General features: G+C 41.2%; 1 protein-coding gene across 1 annotated transcript; it reads right to left on the bottom strand.

The window, feature by feature from the left end:
• Positions 1 to 75: 75 nt before the first annotated feature.
• LOC131255912 (disease resistance protein RPM1-like) lies at positions 76 to 26661 on the bottom strand. Its single transcript, XM_058256855.1, has 2 exons — positions 26509 to 26661; positions 76 to 2916 (listed from the first exon to the last, which is right to left on the bottom strand). The coding sequence occupies exon 2, from the start codon at positions 2859 to 2861 to the stop codon at positions 120 to 122; it is 2742 nt and encodes a 913-aa protein (XP_058112838.1). The 5' UTR covers positions 2862 to 2916; positions 26509 to 26661; the 3' UTR covers positions 76 to 119.
• Positions 26662 to 26999: the final 338 nt, after the last annotated feature.

The following is a 26999-nucleotide window of genomic DNA, read 5'->3' as shown; positions in this document are numbered from 1 at the left end:
TCATTTAAAAAAGAAAAGAAAAAGAAAATGCAAGTAATTTAAAAAATAAATAAAATAAAATAAAATAAAGTGTAAATAGGAAGAAGGGAAATATAAAGCATTCACCTGACAACTGCTCTTCAGAATCGTGACAAATCCCGATGAGTGTATGCCTGAGTCTCTATATATCGTATGAGTGGGATGTGGCGAATGGAATCCACTAACTCTTCGGTTCCATCCTTTCTGAGCCCCTTCAAGAAAGCATCTGACATATCGTACAGGTAGAGTATTTTGAGGTTATTGACGTGTTCGAGCCACAACGGCGCCTCCACTAATTCTTCGCAACGTCTAATATCTAGCTTTTCAAGGCTAGACATTGCTCCCTTCTCCACCCTCACCTTCTTCAACCCGCTCAACTCAGTGAGCAATAATTTCTCAAGTCTTGGATATCCTCTACCCTCGCAAAATAACTCTTCTCCATCGTAAGCTCGATCTAGTATGAGTTCCACCAAATTGGGCAGTGATTGAAGGGCTTTGAGTGGATCATCCCTCAATCTGGACCTTCTCAGATAAACTTTTACCAGATTATGAAGCGAGGCAATCCATTCAGGCAACTTCTCCAAACGCCCTCTCAAATATAGACGTTGAAGAGGTAGCGGAGGATGCGATAAAGAATGCAGGTCGAGAACCTCCTCCTCATCCATTGATGTCACAGAAAAGGACTGAAGGTGAATCATCTTCTCAATGGAAGTGCATAAATCATTCCCATCTTCCACTCTTAGCTTGTTAATACCTAACCTCCTCAGTTGGGTGAGATTCCCCAGCTCTCTAATGATGCCACTCTCTGCCTCTATGAATGCCAACTTCTGTAGGGATCTCATGCTCCCGATTCCAGCAGGCACCTTAATTCCATTTATACAATCAAATGGTATATAATACCCATCTCCAGTACTATAGCGGTAAACCAGAAGGTGCCGTAGGTGCTCGAGCTTGAGAATCTCAGCCAGCAATTCACATACGAAAGTGCCCTTAAGATTCAATGTTTCCAAGTTCTTTAGCTTCCCCAACGAACTAGGAAGCTTATTGATCTTTGTATTCTGCAAGCTTAAGTATCTCAAATGCAACAAGCTTGTTAGATCATCAGGAAAGATTCCCATGGATGTGTTTTCAAGATCCACCACCTTCAACAACCTTAAGCTGGAAAATGAAGTGATTGCAGGGGCATTAGATAGTCTTTCCGCACCAAAAATGAACAACGAGCGAAGGCGGGAGAAGGCATCAAATTTTGGAAAATTCTCATCTTTATAAATGGACAGACGCCGGATTCTGTTACAAGGCATTGTGTTATCTTCAACAGAAGATGCAAAGAAATGCTCCTCCCTGAATTTTGGAATAATCATCTCCCTCACAAGATCATGGATGCGACAAGTGCTCACTTTCCCATATAATTTCCTTTCTGCCACCTGAACCAGATTTCTAGCGATAAGCTCATTGAGGTAACCTTCAGCAACCTCTTCCTTTGATCTGCCTTCTTTTCTTTCCACAAACCCCTCGGCTATCCACAGACGAATTAGTTTCATACGCTTAATTGGATAGTCTTCGGGTAAAATACTCAAATACAGGAAGCATGATTTCAGGTAGTAAGGCAAGTCATTGAAACTGAGCAATAATATTTTCATCATTCTTCTAAGACTGTTATCGCTTTCAAACTCTAGTCCAAGGCTACGGTAAATCATCTCCCACGCAACATACGTCTTGTCCTTCATTGACAGGAGACTACCCAATGCGACAATCGCAAGAGGCAGTCCTCGGCATTTTTTGACGAAATTTTGAGAAAGCTCCTCCAATTCCTGAGGACAGCTGTTCTCCTCGTTTGATTGGAACGCCTTCCTGCAAAAGAGGGACCATGCATTGTCTGGATGCAGAGGCTGAAGGTGGTAGATGTGATTGGAGGGTCCGTAAGAAGATGATGCAACGTCACCTTTGCGTGTGGTGATCATTACCCTGCTACCATTTTCGTTATTGGGGAATGCACCGCCTATGTCATTCCATACGTCTGCCTCCCATACATCATCAAGAACAAGTACATACCTTTTGTCCTGCAAGTAGCTCCATAGCTCTTGTATGAGCTCGTCCTGTGTCATCGCGTCTAAACCTTGGGGAGATGGATCTTCCTTCGCCTTGAAGAATTGCTTTATCATGCTTCGAAGCTGTTCCTCCGCTTTGAACGATTGTGAGACAGTGATCCAAGCATATGTTTCAAAATATTTCTTCACCTGTTGGTCATTATAGACTTTCTTTACCAGAGTGGTCTTGCCAAGGCCACCCATCCCGACCACTGAAATCGTCAAAAGTCTTGAATCTTTATTGACCAACCGTTCAATCAATTTCTTTCTTGGCTCATCAATGCCCACAAGATCAGCTTTCTCAACGAAAAGAGCTTTCGGTCGAGGATCCTTTTTTTTGGAGTTTGAAGTTTGCCCCGTACTATCCAGAGAGTAAGCATCTCTTCTTTCTTTAATCTTACTGACTCGGGTTTTGATATCTCGTATCGAAGATGCAGTCTTATGGCGCACCATAAACTGCTTGATGAGTATACAAAGAAAATCGACGCATCCCTGCTGCTTTTGTGCCTGGCTGAGCATGAACTCGTCGAGAACATCTTCAAAGTCATAAGCTACTTCCCTTATTTGTTTCACCCATGTCTTGAGGCCTTCATCGGTATCTTGTCTTGCGTCGGCGTCCCTTAGGACGGATTTGATGCTTTCAAACTCATTTATGAGTTCGGGGACTTCTCCATCGACCCCCTTCAACGACTGCACTTCATCCACCAGCAAATGCCCCAAGTGTTGTATTAAGAACTTCAAAGCACTCTCTGCCATTTCTTTTTCTTCTTCTCTCTGATACTTAACGTTTAGCTTTCAAAGTCCATCACACCTATTTGACAAGGAAAAGGAAACTATCTTCAATTATTTAACAGGATAACATCCTCCTCTCAATCTCTACTTTTCTTTTATTAATATTAGTATTGGCTCATGAATATTATTTAAAACCTAATGGATGATTAATATTTGACCAGACTATCATTCATTCTGCTGGCGCACATCAGTTTCCTGCTTTTCACCATATATTGGCATACGTTGACATTTTCAAATGAATTCAGATCCTCGGAAGCGGATTGGCTGGTGTACCACACACTAGCTATACAACTGGTGTATTGACGTCAGCAAGTTTTGTGGGTCTAATCATGAGGTATGTGTTATATCCAAACCGTCCGTTGATTTGGCGAGCTCGTCTTAAGGCTTGTTACAAAAAAATAAGACATATAACTATCAAATATACCATACCGCAAAAAGCAGTGAGGGATTGAACGTCTACCATTGAAACCCTTTTTAGGGTCACAGAAATTTTGGATCAATATGAAATTTGTTTTTTCTCTTCATTAATGTCTTTGTGACCTTATGAACAGATTGGATGTCGCCTACGAATTTTTTAACAGTGAAAATATTATCCCCGCTGGTGTTTGTGGTGTGGTCCAGTTGATCTTTGGATATGATTTATTTTTTGTATGATGCTCTAAAATTATCTTGAAAAATTGATGAACAGTATGGATATAATAAATACATCACTGGGGGGCCATATAACTTTGATTTTGTTCGAACGTCCGTATAACTCGGAGCTTGAGGAGCGTCAGCTCTCATCTTCGCACGACACGTACCTACACCAATCCGCTTCCAAGATCCTCTACTTGCGACAAAAGAGGAAATCTAATGGGACATGGATTGCGTCCCACCCCGCGGGGACGGTAATCCGTCCGGGCAGGGCTTTGTGGGCCTACCGTGATGTAAGTGTTTTATCTACACCGTTAGTCACTTTTCTCATATCATTTTAAGGTATGATGCTAAAAATGAAGTAGGTCCACAGCTCCGGTGGATCACACCAAAGGAAGCTATAATGATAATGACACCCACAGTTAAAACCTTTTTAAGGGCCACCGTGATGTTTTTTTACCATCCAACCTATACATATGGTCATGCAGACGTGGATGAAGTGAAAAAGCAAATATCAGCTTGATCTGGAACTTCTCCAGCTACTAAGAAATTTTTAATGGTGGACGTTTGGGGTCCACTCATGCCCTGTACCTGCATCAGTTTTTGGCTCATACCTTATAATGATCTGAGTCTATGCAGGAGCCGTAACACCCACCGTTGAAACATTTCAAAGATAATGAGATAGATCTAAATTTCAAGTGGACCCACTATTTTCTATGGTGGGGTCCACTTGAACTTTAGATCTATCTCATTCTCTTTGTAATTCCATAAAACTATCTCTAAAAATGGTTGGACACAACACATGCATCATGGTGGGTCTACATAGCTTGGTGACGTCACTTCGATGGCTACTGGCTTGTCAGTATCCAATCCGCGCCCTATATAATCATATAATACATTAAACATAGCAGTGCGGACGGTGCTAGTAAAGACATGGACTAATCAGCAGGAAAACAGAAATTTATTGTCCATGACAAGCAGAGGAACCTGTTTGTTGATCCCTAGTGAGGGGTGGCTAACATGGAGTGTGTGTACTGACATGGGTGTGTACTAACAAGCGATGGGCGGGATCTACCAAAGTGTGGCCCACCAAGTCGGGGTCAAGCAATATCATCCTTCCCTGTTCGCTCGACGATTAGATTTGATGCAATACATTAGGTGCCCTCTGACTCTGGGTTGAAAGTCGGGTGCGGTCAACCTGATTGACCCATGATCGACCCGACATTCGGTTGGCTCAGGTAGGAGGTATCGAGATCAATCTCAGGCTTGGGCCATACAAACATCAACTCGATAAAACTTGGGTCGGGCTCGGGTTGAATTCTCAAGTTTCCTGACCCAACCTGAACCCAATTGATATATAGTTACCTATAAGTTATAATTGAGTGGGGATCGTCTATGTTGAAGGCACAAGAAATTCCATTGACGTCGGGTTTCATTGGTCCACATCATTTCTGATGAGTAAAGCTAACAAGATAAGCCGGATTTCTCTAAAAAATAGATTGTGTGCTACACAATTCGACTTTTAAAGGAGTAGTTGTCTTATATTTTAGCTTGTTTGTTTTGAAAAAAATGAAGTTCTCTACGGTAAATAATTACATACATGAAAATATAATAGACTAATGTAATAATGAAAATACTGGCATTTATTAACCCAACGAGCCCGACCAATCCGATTGAGTCCGCTTGGGTTGGGCTTGGGTTGAGAAATCTTAGCCTGAGGTTGGGTTGGGTTAGGGTTGAGCACCAACCTGACTCAACCCTCCCCGACTTTCAGCCCTACCTCTCACTCATAATAAAACATACAACGAACCTCCTTACGATCGCGTAATAGTGACCGATGGAGGGCTTTATGTTTCTCTTAGCAACTCTTATCGTAAGGAGTCGCTCACCTTGAAGATCCCAACATATCTGAGTCTCTTAAAGCAATGAACAACTTTGTGGTATGGTGGGATCGTCAGTATACTAAATTCATGGGCGACAAAAGTGTTATAAAGCTTATATCCCAATTTTACTCTCAATTGAGTTTAGTGGCAAGCAAGAAAGGAAGTGCCCGCGCCTGCCGCTACTGCAAAAAGAACAATGAGGGCGAGGATGAGATCGGCCACCACTTCTCCTGTTTCGACAAATGAAGCACCTATTTTAGGGGCCCCATAGATTACACAGGAGCATCTTGATATTCTTTCAGCCGCTTAACTGCAGCAGATGGCTCTGAAGAAGATTTCAGATTTGGGAGGTATCCTCAGTCATCCTCCTTTAAAAATTCCTAGCCTTTCCTCCCATAGCAGCGATCTTCCCAGTCTCATGAATCGATGACAAGAGATCGGCCAAGATTATGATCGAGTCGGACATCAAGTACTTTTACAGCCGAGGCTGTATCAGCTTTAGAAAAATATTTTAAAACAAAATACTAACCCAGTCTTGGTGTCACAGATTATTCCCAAGAGATTGATGAAGGATTAAAATGCCATGAGGAAGCTCATTTCAATAAATACTAGAATAAATGGTTGTGGGATAGAGAAAGATTGGACATTTCTAACCTTCCATTCGAAAAGTTTATCATGCCCTATCGTCCTAATCCTCCATCATTCCTAAGTTCCACTCAGCCATTAGTAACTGTAAAAAAAAATAATAAAATAATAAAATAATAAAATTAAAAAAAAAAAATCCTCAAGCTATCAAGGATCTGTTAGTTGTCCATGCGGTTCGGTCTGACTTAGGTGGAAATCACTTGCATATTTACTTAAAGTAATTTCCTTACTTATACCCTTACTAATATTTTTTCGGTCTTTTCAATTACCTGAGAGTTGCCAGCGCCAGTGGTGGAGGAGGTAGATACTCAGCGGCAAGACATGCCACCAATACTAGCAATTCATTTGACTGTCATTCTTCCATTAACCATGGCCTCAACAATTGTAAAGACCACAATGACAGTGACTCCAATGGTCCTGAAGATCCCATTCCGGCGACCACCGAGGTAGTGTCTCTTGATTTAAAGACAACAACCAGTGCAGAAGAAATTCCCTCCAGCAGCTCGAAAAAAGTTAGCACTGTTCTTGTTGACTCAGAACGTGTGTAACAAACTCCTTCTCCTGCTGTGCCAACCGCCTAACGAAGAATTTTGATATACTCCACTTAGCCTTTTAGTCTTAAGCTAGTTCTAACTCTGCCACTTCCTCCATCACCCATGACGATTGAGGAGGTTTCAGCTTCGACCAAGTTTAAAATAGCAGATGCGACAATGGTTCCTGAGGGATCGGTTGAGACCGAAAAAGTCTTGACAGAGGAAGAGATGACCGTTGAAACTTCGAGGGAAGTAGCTAGACAAGTCCTGGCCAAGACTTTAAAACCGCAATCGGTCGATATTGAGTAGCTGGTTGAAGCCACTTCGGTTGAGATCCCTACAACATCTATCGAGTTGAAATGGTTGATGTCAGTCCACTTTCATCAACTTCCCCATTGGTCATCCTTGGAGATGCTGCTCCTGCTCCTATCGACCTTCCTCCTATGGATGACATTCTCTTTCTTTTGAGAGCCCTTACCAGAGAGACATCCATGGCAGAATATCTCTCTCTCATCCCAACAGCCTGCAGGATTTGAGATACGAACTGTGTGAACTCCTTTAAAAAGGGTTGGCAGAGTCTTTTGATGCTAAATCGATTGAGAGATTCAATCGATTGGTCAAACTAGCATGTGTACTTTCTCGGTCGGACTCTCCTCTAGCAACCAGAATATCGACTCTCTTGGAGATCCAAGGAGTGTTCGAGACATGTTACCATGCTGGTGTGGTCATTGCTTACACCGAAGCTGAAAGGGATGCGGCCAAATCCAGGAGGACTAGTGCGAAACTACTTAGAAACTCTCGACCAAGAATGCTGCAGTGAAGGCTTTCAAAACTAAAATTGAAAATTTGGAAATTAAGATCATGACTTTAGAGGTCGTGAGTTGCTTGCGTTGAGACAAGAGCTAGGAGAAGAATGCGTAGAGCGCCTCAAAGCTAAAGAGGAGGTATCCAAGTTGGTTGTCGCTATACACGCTCAGGTAGAAGTGACAATTAATTGTCTCGATCAGCGGCCAAGAGGGAAGCAGTGTTGTGGTTACAAAAAGTCAGTTGGAAATGGCCAAAATTTTTTTACAGAATTTCCTATCTTCCGACTTTTAAATATAACTACTTTATTTATGTCAATGAATGGTCACCGAGCCCTTTTCATGTGACTTTTGTTCTTCTGATTTCTCGTTATTATTACTTGCAACTGATCATGGAGTGATCTTTAAAACATGGTAGAGCGTGGTTTGTTCTCCTTATTTTCCTAACAAATAGGAACGTGCGGCGCTCTTATTGCTTTGCCTTTTTATCTGCAAGGCAACGACTTTAGATCGTGGGTGTCAAACACCTACTATTTAAACGACTCACCGTCCCTCACTTCATTATCATTTCACATGATCCCAATCTTTTCAAATGTCTTCCAGTCCCCCACCTCTCATTGCAGATGTTGAATCATATTTGAAAGCTAGATCCTTGAACTGGGCTTGAAGGATTACTCTTTCTTGAGAACGCTAATAAATTCGCCAATGATGCTTCCTTTGTGATAGGTGCTAACCCCTTTGCCGAACTAAAAAATTGACTTGAAGAGCTATTCCTAAAGTTAAGACATCTAACCACTAGGGGAACACGCTTCAGTGGCCTAAATTATTCCCACTAGGTAAATTCGCGCTACTTGCAACAACAATATGAGGCCAAAGAAGACTTAGCCAAAATGAGTCGTAAGCATGAACTGGCCTATTATGAATGGTTGCAATGTGCTCAAGTACATCAGTTCAACTGTACCATGTTCCAGATGCTGAAATCCTACAGAGTTGTACTGATAGAAGAATTAGAAGAATGGGGTAGTGCTTTCTATGCGAAAGAGTTGGCCGATCCAGAGGATTTGTCACTCTTGATCGAACAAATCCTTATATACCAAATGTGGTCAAGAGTAAGTTATAATGCTCGGAAGATGGCCAAATGTGAAGTTTCATCGATCGGGACTCGTGTCGACCAACTACTTAATCTTTTACCACATATTATAGAAGAATAGACTAGTTGGGCTCCTTTTAAAGAGAAGGCTGAAGCAGAGATACAAGCTCTTCATGAAGAATTTGAGTAGATGAAGATTTAGTCATTCAATTGACTACTTTTAAGTTTTTTGCCTTTTTTTATAAAAAATTTTCCTTCTGTAACAATGTGGTTGATGACCAGAAAAGTAGTGAATAAATTCTGGATTTTAAATAAATTGAGGATGTTGGACATCCTTTATTTTGGCCTTAATATTTTAATTAAGTAGCACTTTAACCGTTAGTCTAGTCCTTGTATTGCGGTACGTATGTCCAGGACTTAGCTACTTTTTGCCATACTTGTCACATCTTTACTAAGATGGAAGTACCCTATTTCTTTAGAAAAGTCCCATTCATTTCATTGTATCCCAACAACACCGGGAACGGCTTAATCAGTCTCGAAAACAAAACCATCACACCATCCCCTATTCATATTCACTGTTGCATCTTGTCTATAAAAGTGAAACTTGAGTCTTAAGCTGCACTACGAACCAACTTGAACCAAAGCCTTTGACGCCATCACTTCAATCCTTAATGGACTCCATTTTTCAGTCGATTAAAATCATAGAGGAAATACTTTCAGGAGGGATAGACTCATTCTCTCGCTCTTCTCTGCCTGACCCTTCTCTTTTCCTCTAAGTCGTTGTTGAGCTTTCTGCAGGCTATTGGCCTCCTTGGGAGATTTTGGAAATTCTTTCAGAACTCCAACGGCTTGAGGAGGAATACGCAACAGCCGATCAATAGCTTGATCATTGTGCTGCCTTTTTATCACGCCTGTTTTCCCTTGGTGCTGAATGCAGAGCTCTACCAGCCCATCAGGAAATGACTTCATAGAATAAATTAGGTTGGACCCACAAATATAATATTAACAAGGGCATGCTACGGTCGATAAAGCTCGCGCGTAACCATTTGGTTGATGACTTGACTCAGACTCATCAGCTTTACCCAAGCCAAAGTAAGCCTAAGAGAGAGGAGATGGTCATATTCATCGAGTCCCAGATAGCATTCTACCGGGGCAGCCTCGAATTTAGTGAAGCCGAGAAAAGATTGGTCGAGTAGGAGCATGAAGTTCTCAGCCAGTGTCTCATTTATGTCGAATGCTCTTCTATCACGCTAGCGGGTCAATATGCTTCATAGATAGAGAGGCAACATGCAACGAGGGAGGCAAAAGCTACGGTCATAAAAAGATTTGAAGAACTCAAGTGGGCCTACTCGTAGATGATCTTGACCATATTCTTCATCTCTTTCCTATTCTCCCTCATCATGTTCTCTTTATTCTTCATCTACATCATCTTGTAAATAATAGCCTTACTCATTCAATTGACCACCCTTGGACTTATTATTTTCATTTTTACTTCATGTAGCAATTCGGTTGATGACCAACAAAGTGATGAATAAAATTTGAATAGCCGGGGGTACTTTTGTATGGCAATCTTTAATAGTTAGTATGGCCCTTACCTTTTAGTACACATGTTCAATACTTAGCTATTTTTCCAATATAGGCCATACCTTAGCCATGCTGATAACACCTCGCTTCCTTAGAAAGATACATTTATTCCATTATATTCATGTGATCCTAGGAACGACTTATTCATTCTCGGATACCCAACCATTGCACCGCTCCCTATGCGTATTATTTGCCGCATTCTGATATATAAAAGTGGCACTTAGGCTCCAAAATACCCCATGAACCAATTCAAACCTGAATTCTTACGTAGAAGCTTCAACATCTATGGACTTCTCTGCTCTATCCACCAAAATAATGAAGGAAATTTTTAAGGAAGGCATAGAATCCTTCTCACCTTCTTCCTTTACAGGAAATCTCTTTCCTTTCCTTAGGGATCCCAACGACCTCCCTGAGAATCAACGACCTCCTCAGGAGATCTTAAACATTCTCTGAGCTCCGACGGCTTGAGGATGAGTATGCTGAGGCCGATGGAGAGATCGAACGCTGTATTACCGCCTTGAATAGCTTGTTGGCCCTTAGTGCTGAATGCAGGGCTCTAACAGCTTGTTCTTAAACAGCTTGGAAGAACGGGTTGCATTAGACTCATGAGCACGAGTGTAATAAAAAGATGTTATGCTAGTTTAGACACGGACGTGAGCACTTGAATGCAAATTTGGCTTAGATCCATCTAAGTTACCCAAGCCGTGATCGGCCTAAAAATCCTGAACTGATTGCATTCATTGAGTCCCAGATAGCATTCTATCGAGACCACGCTGAGACTAGCGAGGCTGGGAAGAGAGCGGCCAACTTGGAGTAAGTGGCCAACAACCAGCGCATCGCCTAGACCGAGTGCACCTCGGCCGAGCTCGTGAGCTAGGAGGCTTCGTGGACCAAGAGGTACAACGTGGCAAGTGAACCAAAAGTCGAGGCCACCAAATGCTTTGAAGACGTCAAGGCGGCCCACTTATAGCTCCCATTTTACCCCTCTTCTTCTTCCTGTCATCTTCTTTCTCATCTTCTACCTTGACTGAGACATTTTGTAACTAATGGCCTCTGGACTTTATTTGAGCATATATCTATTGTAACTAGCAGACCCTTGTTCGAAGCTTTATTTAAATGTAAAATATGTTTATTCTACTGAACTATTTCATCCCAATTCTTGATAACTTCCCATAGTGAAGGAAAGCATTATTTTAAAAAATGGCCGCTTATAGGGGCCTATGCAATATTTTCAAGTCCTTTAGAATGTAGGCTCCTCCCTTAAGTACTTGCTCAATGACATATGACCTATCTCAAGTGGGTGACCACTTGCCAAATGCTCAGTCTTTCTGGCTGATGGGTAAAATCATCTTCCACACCATGTCCCATTCTCCAAAGGACTTTCGTTTAACCCTTTTGTTATACGCTCGCATCATAGCCTCTTTACGGGCCATAATTGAATTCAGAGCCTTGATACAAGCCTCATCCAATTCCTCAAGCTTGTCCAATATCGCTTTTGTGAACTCTGAAACAAATAGATGGGATTGATGCCCAACACGTAATGACGAAACCATGATTTCCGAAGGCAATACTGCCTCGTGCTCATAAGTTAATGTAAACGGATTGAACCCTGTGCTTGTGTGAGGTGATACTCTATAAGCGCACAAAGCTTCAAATAACTTGAGATGTCATTCTTGTGGATTCCATCGTATCATCTTTCTCAAAATATTTTTGATCACCTTGTTGTTAGACTCAGCCTGACCATTGGCCTGGGCATAATATGGAGTCGAATGTAAGATCTTTATGCCATATCGGTCGGCTATGGAAAACATTTCCTTGGCCGAGAAGGTGGCACCTCGGTCCATGGTAATGGATTCTGACACCTCAAAATGATGGATGATGTTGGTTTTGATGAAGTTGATGATCTCTTCATGACCAACCTTTCTCATGTGTTTTGCCTCATTCCATTTAGTAATCGGTTGCTACTATGATGACCGTGTCTAGCTGGGTCGAAGGTGGGTGGATATGGCTAATTAGGTCAATCGCCCATCCCCAAAATGGCCAAGTCTTTATCATGGGATGTAATTTGGTCGCAGACACATGTTAGACTAGCTCATTTCTTTGGCAAGCCCCACACCCTTTTGCGTATTAGATGCAGTCGGCCATTATTTCTCACCAGAAATACCCATAGCCTTTAAGTATAAGCCTCATTTTCCTTCCTGCCTGGTGGGCCCCACAAACCCCTTCATGACCGACATAGCTTCTTTCTTAGATGAGTATCAGAGTAAAACCCCATCGGCCCCTTTTCGGTATAATTCGTTATCAACCATTACATAATTTATGGCCTACTTCTGTATACTCTTGTCATTTTTGGTACAAGGACTTTGTAAGTAACCCATGAGGGGAGCTCTTCAATCATCCTCTTCCACTTTTATTTGACAAGTTTCTGCTATATTTCCTCTTTGGAAAACAAGGTAAAGGCCTCTGGACCATGATCGACCAACTAGTTGATCCTTTCCAGGCTTCTAGTCATATAGTTAATTGCGCCATTTCATTGACATCCACATTATACTTTCGAGTGATGTGCATCAGTTGGAATTCATCAAATTGTTTGATTAATTAGATTGCCACATCGTATTATGGTAATAAAGATGGACTAGTGCACTTAAACGATCCTGCCATCTGATTTATCACTAACTATGAATCTCAAATGATCATCACGTCTTTTACTCATAATTCTCACAATATCTCTAAACTGATTATCATGGCTTCATACTCGACATGATTGTGTTACATTTAAATTATAAATGGAATGCAAACTCCTAACGATTCCCATTAGGAGCAATCAACACTATTCCATCCCTAAACATCTCTTGTATCCTCGATCCATTGAAAATCAATTTCCATAGTGTGAGTTGCACGATTTATGAATCCACAATATTTGGAGGAATTTGCTTTTCTAGATTAGACGGTGATCGGTCAAAAAATCTGCTTTGGCTCGGCCTTTTACTACTTTATGTGGCACGTAATACAAATCAAACTCGGACAAGGTCAATATCCATTTACCAATTTGTCTACTAAGAATCATCCAGTTTAACATATACTTTACTGAATCAGTTATAATATTATGTTTACTCTCTCGGCCAACAAATAATGTCTTAATTTAGAGGCCGCGAAGTACAATGATAAGCATAATTTTTCTATGGTTGGATGTATTTTCTCTGCATCAAGTAATGTCTGACTCAAATAATAAATTATTATTTCTTTTCACATGTCATCATCTTGTGCAATAAGAGATCTGATCGACCCTGTTGAGGCTATCATATATAGCTTAAGCGATCGATTTATACAGGGGACATCAACATGAGTGGCTTCATTAGATATTCTTTAATTTTGTCAAAAGCCAGCTAGTGTTCCTCTTCCCACACAAATTCAGTCCCCTGTTTCAATTTGAGTAAAGGAGAAAAGACATTAGTCTTGCCTACGCAGTTAGATATAAATCATCTCAAAAAATTTACATGACCCATGAATCTCTGTAGCTCAACCTTATTTCTTGGAGGCCATGCATTAATCACAGCATGGGCCTTGTCTTAATCAATTTCAATCCATCTTTGATGTACTAGGAAGCCTAAGAAATTACCAGCCGAGATGCCAAAAGCATACTATAGTGCATTCATCTTTAACCTGTGGCGTCTCATCCATTCGAAGGATTTACACAAAGGTCGTAGATGCTCACTCACGTTGACCGACTTAACTAGCACATCATCTATATAGACCTCCATAAAGCGACCAATCATGTCGTGATGTACATTACCCTTTGGTATGTGGCACCTACGTTCTTCAACCCAAAAGGCATCAAAACGTAACAATATGTTCCCAATCCTGGACATCTAAACACTGTCTTGGGAATAACATCCAATGCTATGTATATTTGATTGTACCCAAAATGTCCATTTAAGAAAGACACAATTCCATGCCCCGCGACCCAGTCTATAAGTTGATCAGCCACTAGCATGAGATATTTGTCCTTCGATGTAGCCAGATTCAAATTTCAAAAATTGATACATACTCTCTATTTACCTTTATTCTTCATCACGAGGACTATATTCGACATCCATTCTACATACTTAATCGATCAAATAAAACCAACTTTCTAGAGTCACTCGATCTCTTATTTAATCTTGATAGTGATCTTGACTATCATTTGCCTTGGTGTTTGTTTATACGGCCTATGCCCTTCCTTCCTAGGTAATCTATGTTTTATCAGGGATCTATCAAGTCCCACATGTCTTGATAATCCCACGTGAAGCAATCAGTGAACTCTGAAAGCAAGCTTGTTAACATCTCTTTTTCTGGCAGACGTAATAAGTTACTTATAAACTCTGGTTTTGGGTCATGATCTGTCTCTAAATTAACCTCAAAAAGTAGGTCTTGAACTTGCAGTCGACCATCCTCTTTTTCTTCGAGGAGATCTTTAACCTTTAAACCGTCTTCTTCACTCAATTCATTTATTTAAGCTAAATTCACAAATAGACCTAGGTCTTCTTCTGTAGACACCCCACCCAGGCTAGCATCTTGAGAAGACAGACAATCCGGAAACCCTGATCATATCCTAAACTTGAACCCTAACCCTAGCTTAAACCCTAATCTAAACCCTAACCACCACCCAAGCCAGTGCCTACATACAAATCAATACAATTCCCTGAAATTCACTCAATCATTTTGAGCCAAAACTCTGAAAACAGACTTTGGACCAAGCCAAAACACCGAAGCAAGCCCACCAGCCAAAGCCTAGAGGAAACCCAGCCCGGGCGGTAATCGAACTACCGCGGGTGGTAGTCGGATTGCCGCTCCTTATCCGACAGGTGTCCCCTCTGAGCACACAACTGTCCCCCATCCCAAAGTCAACTTTCATATGGAATTACCCCCAAAGTTTACCCTATTTACCCTTTTACCTAGCCCCAAGAGCATATAAGCACATGTCACATGACATTTCTCTCTCCTCAACTAATCCCAAGCTGTCATGTCAGATTTTACCCTTCACAAACCCAATAATTACCAAAATGCCATCACAAAAGGCTATAAATAGCCTTCACCTCTCCTCATTTCTAAAAACAACAAGATTACACAACAATCATTCTAAAATTTTTCAAGTGAGAGAGGGAGAGAGAGAGAGAGGAAGAGAGTGAGGGTGAGAAGGAGCTCCAAGCCTTCAAGATCCAATCTTTTAACCATCCCTTAGCCTCCTCCAAGCCATCCCGATCTCACAGTTTAGCCTAAATTGGTCATGGTGTATTCCATATTCTAGCCATCTCAAGAGCAAGTCAAAAATTATCTCATTTTCTTATTTAAGCATTCATCATATCATCTTCTATCTTCTCAACCCCCTTACTATTCTAGATCACTAGTGAATGTATGCTCTGTGACTTGCCATATATTGGATCCTGTCACATCAGAAACTCATAGTGATCTACTCCACTTTTTCTTTACCATTACATAAGCATCATTTCAATTGCCTCCCTAGTACATCTTAGGACGTATGCTCTTTAGCTTGCTGGGATCCTCGATCTTGCTACATTAAAAATTCAAGTGTGTCTAGTCCCACTCCGACTACATCATTCATCCCTTGAAATTATTTACCACACAGAGTAGAGACCGTACATTTGTATGGGCAAAGAGGATGCCTAACACCTTCCCTCTTCATAACCGAGGTCCCTTGCTCGAAATCCTGGATCGCAGACCAGGAGTCAACTTAAAGCAAGAGAGTCCTTGGATTCTCTAGCTTTACATATTCTACAAGTTCTAGCCATCTGTGGAATTTTGAGATCAAGTGGCTAGTGGCGACTCCAAATTTACATCAATCAGGTCACCCCCACGAACACCAAGAACATAACACTTCCAACGCCAAAGCGTGGGCACTGATTTCCCAGCGTTCACACCTTCAAACTTTCTTCAAGTTTTTTTTATTCTGGCCATGAACTCGGCCCTAACTGTCTCCTTTTTTAGCACTTCAGTCATGGAATTTCCTTAATGACACAGAGAGGGATTGACCGATAAAGGACAATGTCCTTCAGCTGGGTATTATTAGTTCGAGTCACTTTTGGGATGACTTGCACAATTCTTATCGGGTTCTTTTTTCACGGTAATTCCAGTAGGACTTCTTCTATTAAACTTGATAGCTCCTACCTATTCGACGTAATAATATGCTTCGTTAAAGTTTGATGTGGCCAAGAATGGCTTATTACCAGCCAAAACTAATTCTACCTTGTTTTGATTCTAGAAAATGAAGAATTAGTGAAGAGAGGATGGGATGCATGCGAAAGAATGGATCCAATCCCTCCCTAATAATACAAGAATGGATCCAATCCCTCCCTAATAATACATTGTAACTTGATGAAGTATCCACCACAAAGAATAATGCCAACACCATCTTAGTGCACACGGTCAGATCAACCAGTAAGACATTATGTGTATTTGTGATGTGGCCAGTGAAATTACTAAAGGTTACCTCTGACGCGATTAAATCGGCCATTATCTTGCCCAATTTAGCCATCATCCTCTTCAATAACAGATTGACTACGACTCCATTGTTTACAAATATCCTGGTCACAAGATATCCATCTAAATGGGCTGATATATACAATGGTTTAAGGTGTTGCGTCATGTCGCTAGTAGGTTTATCGTTAATTACTTTTTTCAGATGCCCCCATCAGCCGCTATAGTGACCGTATTAATGTGCGGTGTTTTCTCAGCCTGACTTTGCTTCTCTCTCCTTCCTCAAACAGGATCGAAAGCATGTTGTATGATTATTGGAGGAGAATGTTCTTCTACATCTCAGGCATTGTGTTTGGTTGTGTGGGTCATGCTTGAAAGCTATTCGGCAACGTCAAGACCATATTGTAATGGAATGTCACAGGAGATAACGAACCAAATAGAATTTCACCACTTAAACCTTGCCACCCAAGTGTTTCAGATTCGATTCTATCAATCTGGCTAGGGGATTCCTTGGTTGTAGGTTCGATCAAGAATTCAATCATCGGCGCATGTTTTTCTACATTTGTGGTTGATGAGAGTTCGTTGACCAGCCATTCTTCTACCGGGAAACAATCTTCACTCAAATAATCAGACAAATTGCCGCCAATATCTTCTTCTTTAAATCTTTTGACCCTGCCAACTTGTTTGGCGGATCGACAATGTCTTGTGCTTCAATTGGTATGATAGCGTCAACCACATTCACCGCCACTTACTCATCTAACCTAGGATTTTTCTAAAATGGACGAGGAAGTCTAACACGTAGCTAGTGGAATGCCCCTCCCTTCTTTGCTTCTCTCTTTATCGTGACTTTCTATATCTACCATCAACTCTTTTGAGTCTTTGCCATGGTTTCCGGCACTGCTGGAAACTTTGGGTGAACAATTCATTTTCATACCCCTTCCCATGTGCTTGGAGGCTAGACCATCCTCATCAAAGGTGGTCCCCAATATGAGCAGCGAACATAAGATGAATTCGTTGGCCATTGTCGACCATGAATTCTATCGCGGTATTCCCTTCCCCTTTCAGGAGGGTTCCCTGATTATGACATGATTTCTCATGTGCATCGGCCATAAATCCAAGAGTTTTGTTGCTTATCATCGGTAATGGTCGGTCAATCATTATGAGGACGAGGAGCACAATGGTATCTCCGCCCTTGTCGACCAGCCTTCCCCAACGAATTATTCGAGTTGAGATCAATCTTCGGCATTGGATGACTCCGCAATTAGTTATGACCATGTCTACCTTCGTGTTGGATGGAAATGGATCATTGTTGATAAACATTACTTCCTTATCCTTCTCAGGAAATTCAGTAAGCTACGATCGATATGGTCTTGGATTATGTTCATAAAAACAACACATTTGTTAATGAAATATGACCAAGGGGCATGCCATTTGCAATAGTCGGTCTTTTGTAATTCATCGGCTGGTGGTATTTTATTATTGACGGAAATTTTAATGAATTTTCCAGCTAGCAAAATATCAAATATTTCCTCAGCACGGGTGATATCAAAAATATATACTTTCTGAGCCTTTTACGAGGTCGGGGCGGCTGACTCTGCTTTGACCAACGTTAAACCAACCAATGGCTTCTTAGCTACTACCTCGGCAATTGTGATTTCATAGTTAGGGTCGTTGTAATACGATCCTAACGATGAATTAGCTCTCTTGGCCCCTTCCTATATGAGCTCTTCATAGCAAAAAACTTTTTTGGTCAAATATACAGATCTGTAAACTCCGTATCAATGATTTTTTTGCCAAACAACAATAATCCCGAGCACTAAAGTAGGCAAACATAGAGTATGACCAAGTCTTGAGAAGCCTAGTTGCCTATTCAACTACTCATTCATTGTGTAAATGGATTAGGCGATAGTTAGAGGGTGTGGTTCATCCTTTGATGATGGGTTACTCCTTCGCCTTCCGTACTAAAGAACTTTTCAATACAGATTAAATGGAATTAGAGAGAAATCCTTATAGTTAGCCACTGTAGGTTGTTGAAGGATACTTTGATGATCGGATTAAGTTCAACATGCGAGCATAAACTCTAATTACAGCTAAAATTATCAGCTACCGAAATAATGCTATGGATTACGCTACAGAATGTAAATCGCAAGTTGGAAAAGTGAACGATTACGCTAAGAAGCATAATTTACTCATTAGTCAAAGTAAATAATTACACTAAGGAATGTAACTTAACAAGATAATTGCAAATGTAGTTAATAGATAGATTTTGGTTTGATTGGCTTGGTATGAGATGAGCTTTCTGCTTGCTTTGCTTTCCTATTTATAAGCTTTGATCCAATAGTTATAGATCTTTCCCACGTTCTGACGGTTATTGTAACTGTTTCTCCATTATTAGGATTCTAGATGTTTCCCACGTTCTTACTCTTTTGGTTTTTCTTTCGGCCATTTGTCCAGCAGTCGTGCGAATTCAATCGTTAGCCACCTATCACTTAGTCATCCGAATTTAGTCGCACCTTCATTGATCCCTTTAATGTAATTGATGTTGAGAAGTGGAGCCACATCTGGGGCCGTGCATGACCAGTCGTGGCCCCTGCTCGACCGGTCGTGGAGCCCACTCGACCGGTCATGACCAGTCGTGGACTAGCTCGACTCAAAGTCCAGTGAGCACCAATTTTGAGTTCTGAGGTGCTCGACCGGTCGTGGCCCTGGCACGACCAGTCGTGGGGTCCTCTTGACCTGTCGTGTAGTCTGCTCGACCAGTCTGGTTATGCAGATTCGTTTCCGAATTTGATGCGGACTGCGAATTTCTGAGTCGCCTTTCGCAAGGGTGCGAAAGGGAAGTTGCCAAAACTATAAATTGGGGTCCCTAGGGTTATTCTAGGGTTAAGACGAATATTGAAAATTTTTTCTAAGGTGTGGGCAAGGAATTTTCTCTGTACTTCCAAGGAAGAGGTTAGTATATTACCTTGTAATCTTCATTTTTCTTTATAGTAGAAGTTTGCATCCGTGGTTTTTTACCCTAGTTTGGAGTTTTTCCACGTATATCTTATCTTGTGGTTTGTTTGGATTACTTTGATTTGTTTCTAGTTTATATTTCTTCTTATTTATCTTTTGTGGGTGAGACTTGAGATTGGATCTCAGCTCACTGCGTTGTTGGCGTACTGCACAACAACTGGTATCAGAGCTATTGGTTTATTGGGAGCGATGATGGAAGAAGGGAAGACTAGAATTGAGAAGTTTGATGGTTCAAACTTTGCCTTCTAGAAGATGCAGATGGAGGATTATTTGTATCAGAAGGACCTCTATATTCCTCTAGGAGGAAAGAGAAGAAACCAGAAAAGATGACAGATGATGAATGGTTTTTACTAGATAGGAAGGCTTTAGGAACGATCCGACTCTCTTTGTCTAAGAGTATCGCCTTTAATATATCTAAGATGAAAACTACAAAAGAATTAATGGAAGCTCTAGCCACCATATATGAAAAACCTTCAGCGTCCAACAAGGTTCATCTTATAAAATAGCTATTCAATATGAAGATGTCAGATGGTGGGAGCGTGGCTGAACATCTAAACGAGTTTAATACAGTCACGAGCCAGTTGGAATCCGTTGGCATAGTTTTTGAGGATGAGGTCAGGACGTTATTGATCTTATCCAGTTTGTCAGACAGTCAGGATGGTTTGGTGATTGCTGTGAGCAATTCTTTAGGGTCAACAAAGTTAAAATTTGATGATGTGCCCGGTCTAATTCTCAGCGAAGAATTTAGAAGAAAGACATCAGGAGTTTCAAGGGATTCAGGGAATGCTCTAAACATTGAAGGAAGAGGAAGATCGCTAAACAAATGAGGTAATAAACATGGACGTTCTAAGTCGAGGAAGAAGCCCAAGGGACCAAAAGACAAAGCCGGGTGTTGGTATTGCGACAAGAAGGGGCATATGAGACGTGATTACAGGGCGCTCAAGAAACAAGAAGGAAGCTCTCAAGGCGAGAAGGATTCAGTGAATCTATCTGAGGAGAGTGACACAGAGGCGTTGATCTTGTCTCTTGATGCGAGGAATGAGTTTTGGGTTATAAATTCGGGTGCTTCATTTCATGCCACTTCGTGTAAGGAAGTTCTATGTGATTATGTGTTAAGTAACTTTGGGAGAGTCTACCTGGGTGATGATGAGCCGTGTAGTATTATTGAAAAGGGAGATGTTCATATAAATTAGAAAGATGGAACAGCGTTATAATTGAAGGATGTCAAACATGTACCGAGTTTGAGAAGGAATCTGATCTCAGTGGGGCAGTTGGCCGATACCGGTTATGTGACGACATTCACTAGTGATTCCTGGAAGATCATAAAAGGTGCCTTGGTGATATCTCGAGGGAAAAAGGAATGTGCCTTGTACGTGACTTCAAGATTGTATAGTTCACTCGCAGTCGCATCAACTGGAGTGAATGGGCAGTTATGGTATCAGAGGTTGGGACATGTGAGTGAGAAATGGATGAAAATGTTATTGTCAAAAGGGAAGCTACCAGGGCTGAAGTCTATTGACTTAGAATTCTACGAGGACTGCGTGTGTAGTAAGCAGAAGAGAGTAAGTTTCAAGAAGACGGGATGCGCTCCAAAGACGCATCTGTTGGAGCTTTTACACACTGATGTGTGGGGACCGACACAGGTATTATCTCTTGGTGGCTCACATTATTTTGTTTCCTTTATTGATGATGCTAGTAGAAAACTGTGGGTCTATTTCTTAAAACATAAATCTGATGTATTTGATGTATTTAAGAAGTGAAAAGTTATAGTAGAAAATGAGACAGGTAAAATAGTAAAATGTCTCAGATCTGATAATGGGGGAGAGTACTGTGATAAAAGATTTGAGAAGTATTGTGTAGCAAATGGAATCAAACATCAGAAAAAGATTACAGGGACACCTCAGCAGAATGGTGTGGTTGAGCGCATTAACAGGACCATCCTTGAGTGCCCCAGGAGCATGAGGTTTCATGCAGGGTTGCCCAAGACTTTTTGGGTAGATGCTGTGAATATTGCCGCATATCTCATCAATAGAAGTCCCTCAGCACCATTGGATGGTGGGCTACCAAAAGAAACGTGGACTGGGAAAGAAGTGAACCTTACACATCTCAGAGTGTTCGGTTGCACTTCATATGTTCACATTGATGCAGAGCACAGAAACAAACAGGATGCGAGTCCAGGAGGTGCACGTTTATAGGCTACGACCAGCATGATTTTGGCTATAGGTTTTGGGACGCAGAAAATAGGAAAATCATCAAAAGCAAGGACGTAGTCTTCAATGAAAAAGTGATGCATAAGGACAGTGCACAGGAAAATAAGGCCAAGAAAAAGGAATTCGTAGAGTTGGAAGAGTTAGAGGATACGAGTGTTACAGCGCCACAGGATGATCATACACAGGAGCATTATGAGGCAGAGCCGCATATGCTGGTTGTGAGGAGGTCTACTCGGGAGAGGAGATCCATGGTCCGCCCTCCTTACATTATCTACTGCTGACAGATAATGGTGAACCAGAATATTTTGAAGAGGCATTGCAGTCGGATATACGGGTTAAGTGGGAGCAGGCCATGGATGAGGAGATAGACTCTCTTAAGTCCAATCATACATGGGAGCTAGTCACTCTACCCAAGAGTAAGAAAGCTCTTCATAACAAGTGGGTTTACAGACTAAAGGAGGAGTACGATGGTTCGAAACAGTACAAGGCTAGACTGGTTGTGAAAGGGTTTCAACAAAAAGTAGGTATCGATTTCACTGAAATATTCACCTGCAGTGAAAATGTCTACGATTCGCATGGTCTTGAGTATAGTGGCTTTAGAGGACTTACATCTAGAGCAGCTAGATGTTAAGACAGCTTTTCTTCATGGGGACCTTGAAGAAGAGATATACATACATCAACCGACAGGATACGTGGAACAGAAAAGGAGAACAAGGTGTGCAGATCGAAGAAGAGTTTATATGGCCTGAAGCAGGCCCCGAGGCAGTGATACAAGAAGTTCGACAGTTTCATGTCGAGAAATAGTTACAGGAGATGTCATGCAGACCACTATTATTACTTAAAGAAGTTTGATACGTCGTACATCATCCTTCTTCTGTACATTGATGATATGCTTGTGGCTTGTTCAAGCATGAAGGACATCTCAGATCTCAAAAGATAACTGTCTAGAGAATTTTCATGAAGGATTTAAGAGCTGCAAAACAAATCCTAGGCATGAGGATAAAGCATAATAGGAAAAATAAGAAACTGATTTTGTCACAGGTAGAGTACATAGCTAAGGTACTTGATCGATTCAATATAGGAGGTGCTAAACCGGTTAGCACTCCATTAGTCAACCACTTCAAGCTATCTAAGGAGCAAGGTACAAAGACGCAGGAGGAACGGGACTACATGGCTAAAGTCCTATACGCGTCAGCTATTGGGAGTCTCATGTATGCTATGGTGAGCATGAGGCCAGACATTGCTCAAGTAGTGGGAGTTGTTAGCAGGTTCATGAACAACCCCGGGAAGGAACATTGGGAAGCTATGAAGTGGATCCTTAGATACCTGGCAGGTACTAAGGAGTAGGGCTATGTTATGGTGGATCGAAAATCAAGCTACAAGGCTACGTGGATTCAGATTTGGCAGGAGATATCGACAGCAAAAGAAACACTACAGGTTATGTCTTTACTCTAAGTAGTGCTGCAGTCAGTTGGGTCTCTCAGTTAAAGAAGATAGTATCTATCAGTATGACGGAAGCAGAATATGTTGCGGCTACAGAAGTGTGCAAGGAGATGGTGTGGATGCAAGGTTTTATGGAGGAGTTAGGTAAGAAGCAAGCAGATTGCAAGCTGTACAGTGACAGTCAGAGTGCAATACACTTGGCTAAGAATTCAGCCTTTCATTCAAGGACCAAGTATATTGCCATCAGATATCACTTCATACGTTCGTTACTAGAAGATGGATCGATTGCTCTAGAGAAGATTCATACAAGTGAGAATCTTGCGGATATGCTGACCAAGGTGGTCACACGGGAGAAGCTGAAGCTCTGTTCAACTTTGATTGGTCTTCTGCCTTGAGGACGGGGAGGTGGTGCACTCTAGATAAAGAAGACAAAGGTTTATGGCGATGTGTCTCCAAGTGGGAGATTGTTGAGAAGTGAAGCCACATCTGGGGCCACGCATGACCGGTCGTGGCCCCTGCTCGACTGGTCATGGAGCCCACTCGACCGGTCGTGTCAGTCGTGGACTGGCTCAACTCAAAGTCCAATGAGCATCAATTTTGGGTTCCGAGGTGCTCGACCGGTCGTGGCCCTAGCACGACCGGTCGTGGGGTCCTCTCGACCGGTCATGGGATCCTCTCGACTGGTCGTGCAGTCTGCTCGACCAGTCGTGGTTACGCAGATTCGTTTCTGAATTTGATGCAGACTGTGGATTTCTGAGTCGCCTTTCTCAAGGTTGCGCTAGGGAAGTTGTCAAAAATATAAATTGGGGTCCCTAGGGCTATTCTAGGGTTAAGGCAAATATTAGAAAATTTTTCTAAGGTGTGGGCAAGGGATTTTCTCTATACTTCCAAGGGAGAGGTTAGTATATTACCTTGTAATCTTCATTTTTCTTCATAGTGGAAGTTTGCATACGTGGTTTTTTACCCTAGTTTGGGGTTTTTCCACGTATATCTTGTCTTGTGGTTTGTTTGGATTGCTTTGATCTGTTTCTAGTTTATATTTCTTCTTGTTTACCGTTTGTGGGTGAGACTTGAGATTGGATCTCGGCTCACTGCGTTGTTGGCGTGCTGCGTAACAATTGATATGTTATGCCTCCACTTATCGAAATGCGACTGTCCATATCTACAGAAAATTCTGCAGCCATAACATGTGCATCCATACAGATTGCACGAATTTAGCCCTGATTGGCCGAAAACATGACTCGGCCGGATAGGGTACAAACGCCGGCTGGAATCGAAATACATGAATTTTAGAGCTTTTCTTTTTGTCCTGTTTTGAGCACCTTCGTTGGGACTGAAGGGGGGCTTCGGTGAGACCAAAAATTGCATGAAATTGCTATAAAGCCCAGCAGAACATGTTCAAATGAATTCTTAAGGCTTTAGATAATTAAATTGTTTCTTCACTACTTGATGCTTCATGTCTTCATGTCTTCGATATTCCTTCTCTTCCAATGAAGGCTCAACTGACTCACTGATACATAGACCCACATGATTGATAAATAAGGTGCACAAATAAGTACAGTAACAATTATAACTTGTCATATGATATATTTTATACGACGCATCACATGGACAACCTAAAAGAGTGTGACAACGGCATCAGTCGCATAGAATCAATGGGGTAATAACATGTGGTTAACGACCGATTGTAATTATGATATTGAGCAATGGAATAACGTCGCTGTCACTTTTTTTCCAAAGTCGAAGCGACGTGAGGGAAAATATTGTACCCTATTTTTAGCTATTCTGTGAAAGACAATAGGAGGGAGACATGTGACATTACATGACGAATAAGAAATGGATAAAAAGATCTTTAAGATTTGGAGCACTTTTTGCAGGATTACGGCTGGCATAAATTATTAGTTCTACACATCAATGTATGGTCAACGGAGTGTTGTGGTTGATATACAAAAAACGTGGTCAAGCTATTTAAGATATTAAAGGCGATCGAGGGCAACAAATCCTTGGTCGACAAAAGTGGAACCGTTGTAAAGAGAAACATGCTAAAAGAATGAACTGGAAAAGAGAAGAACCTAAAAAGGTTTTTGAACGGTTGTGACCATTGCAATAATGAAAGAATAAGCTACAACATAAATCTATAAATAACAAAGGAATTCACTAGAGAAAAACCCTAATCCAAAAACCCAACTAACCAAACTATAAAACAATTATTAATTTATCTCTCATCTCAGCTTATCCTACGAGTAGCAGTAATTTTTAGCCATAATCTTTAGTTATAATCCAAGTCTACACTAATACTCTGGATTTGTTTTTTATCTAATATCAAGCAGTTCTTTTAATCGACACATTCTTGCAATTTCTCCTAGTGACCGATTGTGAGTTTTTTCCTTTGTTTGATTTGCAATGGTATTCTAAAAGTCACATTTCTTGTGAAATGCACAAGGTAATTCATCTCCGAATGAAGAACCCCACCTCTAATTATTACCTAATCGTTATAACTTTTTACAAGTGGCTGAGTAAGTAACCGATTTTCTCAGAATCTGGTCATATGCGTTCATATTTCTGGTCATATACGTTCATATTGGACATATATCTGATTATTTTGACGCTCGAGGGTCGAAGTTGATCGGTTTGGATCGAACCATTGTATCGATTCTGGCACGTCTACACAACCAAAAACAAATCGAGCAACTAACTGATTATAATGGATTTATGCCGGGCTAGGTCCTGTGGGTTTTTCCTTCACATCCGACAGTTTTCCATGTAAAAAATTATCGGTGTCTCTTGCGTCCTACTTGTTTGAAGACTTGTTTGTTTGTGTTAGAAATGATTTTCATCCACTAAATATTTTATATTATTAATTCCGTTAATTTCACATATGAGGGAAAGTTGCGTGGTTTCCCATGATGTTGAGCCATGCAAATTGTTAGCCACACAATAAAGAACATCTGGGCTGAAAATCTGACCAATTCACTCATCACAGTGGCTAGCTATACCATTCAAATCGGTGGACAACATATGATCAACCTAATTGTGATGCATCCCATGAAATGAGTTGATTCGTTTGATTTCTGCCTGAGTCATATGTTCACAGGAAATAAACCGTTTTATGTGAAAGTTCACATACAGTGTTGTGAACGTTTAGATACGAGGAACCTATATATGGTAATGACATGGATAATTGTGGTAATTACTTTTTTCTAGAATGTTCACCTATGAATGTTATTCAATGGATTCCAATATGAAGATCTTGTGTGCTGAATCATGTAGGAGGTGAAAAAAAAAAAAAAAAACGTACCTTAGCTGTCTGCCATTAAAGTCATCTTCAAGCTTTGTGGGATGATGAAGATGAATGCCTCTGCTTAATTCATTCGTCTAGAGTGAGGTATTGATGCTTCCTCTCTCTACTTCATTTCATTGGGCGATTGCTAAATCCCGGAAAGAAATGCTGCTGCTTTATGTTGGACGCGGAAAGCAAAGGAAATTCATCTTTAATTATTGAAGGTAACGCCGGGCACGATAAAGACATACATGAATGACAATCTGGTCGAATAGCGATTTTGACCAATAAATGATTAAAGAATTAAACATTGTGGTATCCCAAATGGCCCAAATATTAGGGTTGCGGATCAGCTACTGACAGGTTGAGTAGCGAGACTCGCTACTGAAGTGACGCCACCGTGTTCTGTGGACCCACCATGATGTACGTTTTGTATCGACACTGTCCATCCATTTGGAGAGATTATTTTAAGGCATGAGCCAAAGAATGAGTTAGATTGGAAGCTCGAG

Source organism: Magnolia sinica, chromosome 9, assembly GCF_029962835.1.
Source record: "Magnolia sinica isolate HGM2019 chromosome 9, MsV1, whole genome shotgun sequence".
Lineage (NCBI taxonomy): Eukaryota > Viridiplantae > Streptophyta > Magnoliopsida > Magnoliales > Magnoliaceae > Magnolia > Magnolia sinica.
The sequence above is the reverse complement of the archived record's forward strand: the minus strand, read 5'-3'. Positions and strand labels throughout refer to the sequence as shown.

What these genes read in the sequence shown, in the direction of transcription:
- LOC131255912 (XM_058256855.1), bottom strand. Translation starts at nt 2,861, where the DNA reads ATGGCAGAGAGTGCTTTGAAGTTCTTAATACAACACTTGGGGCATTTG.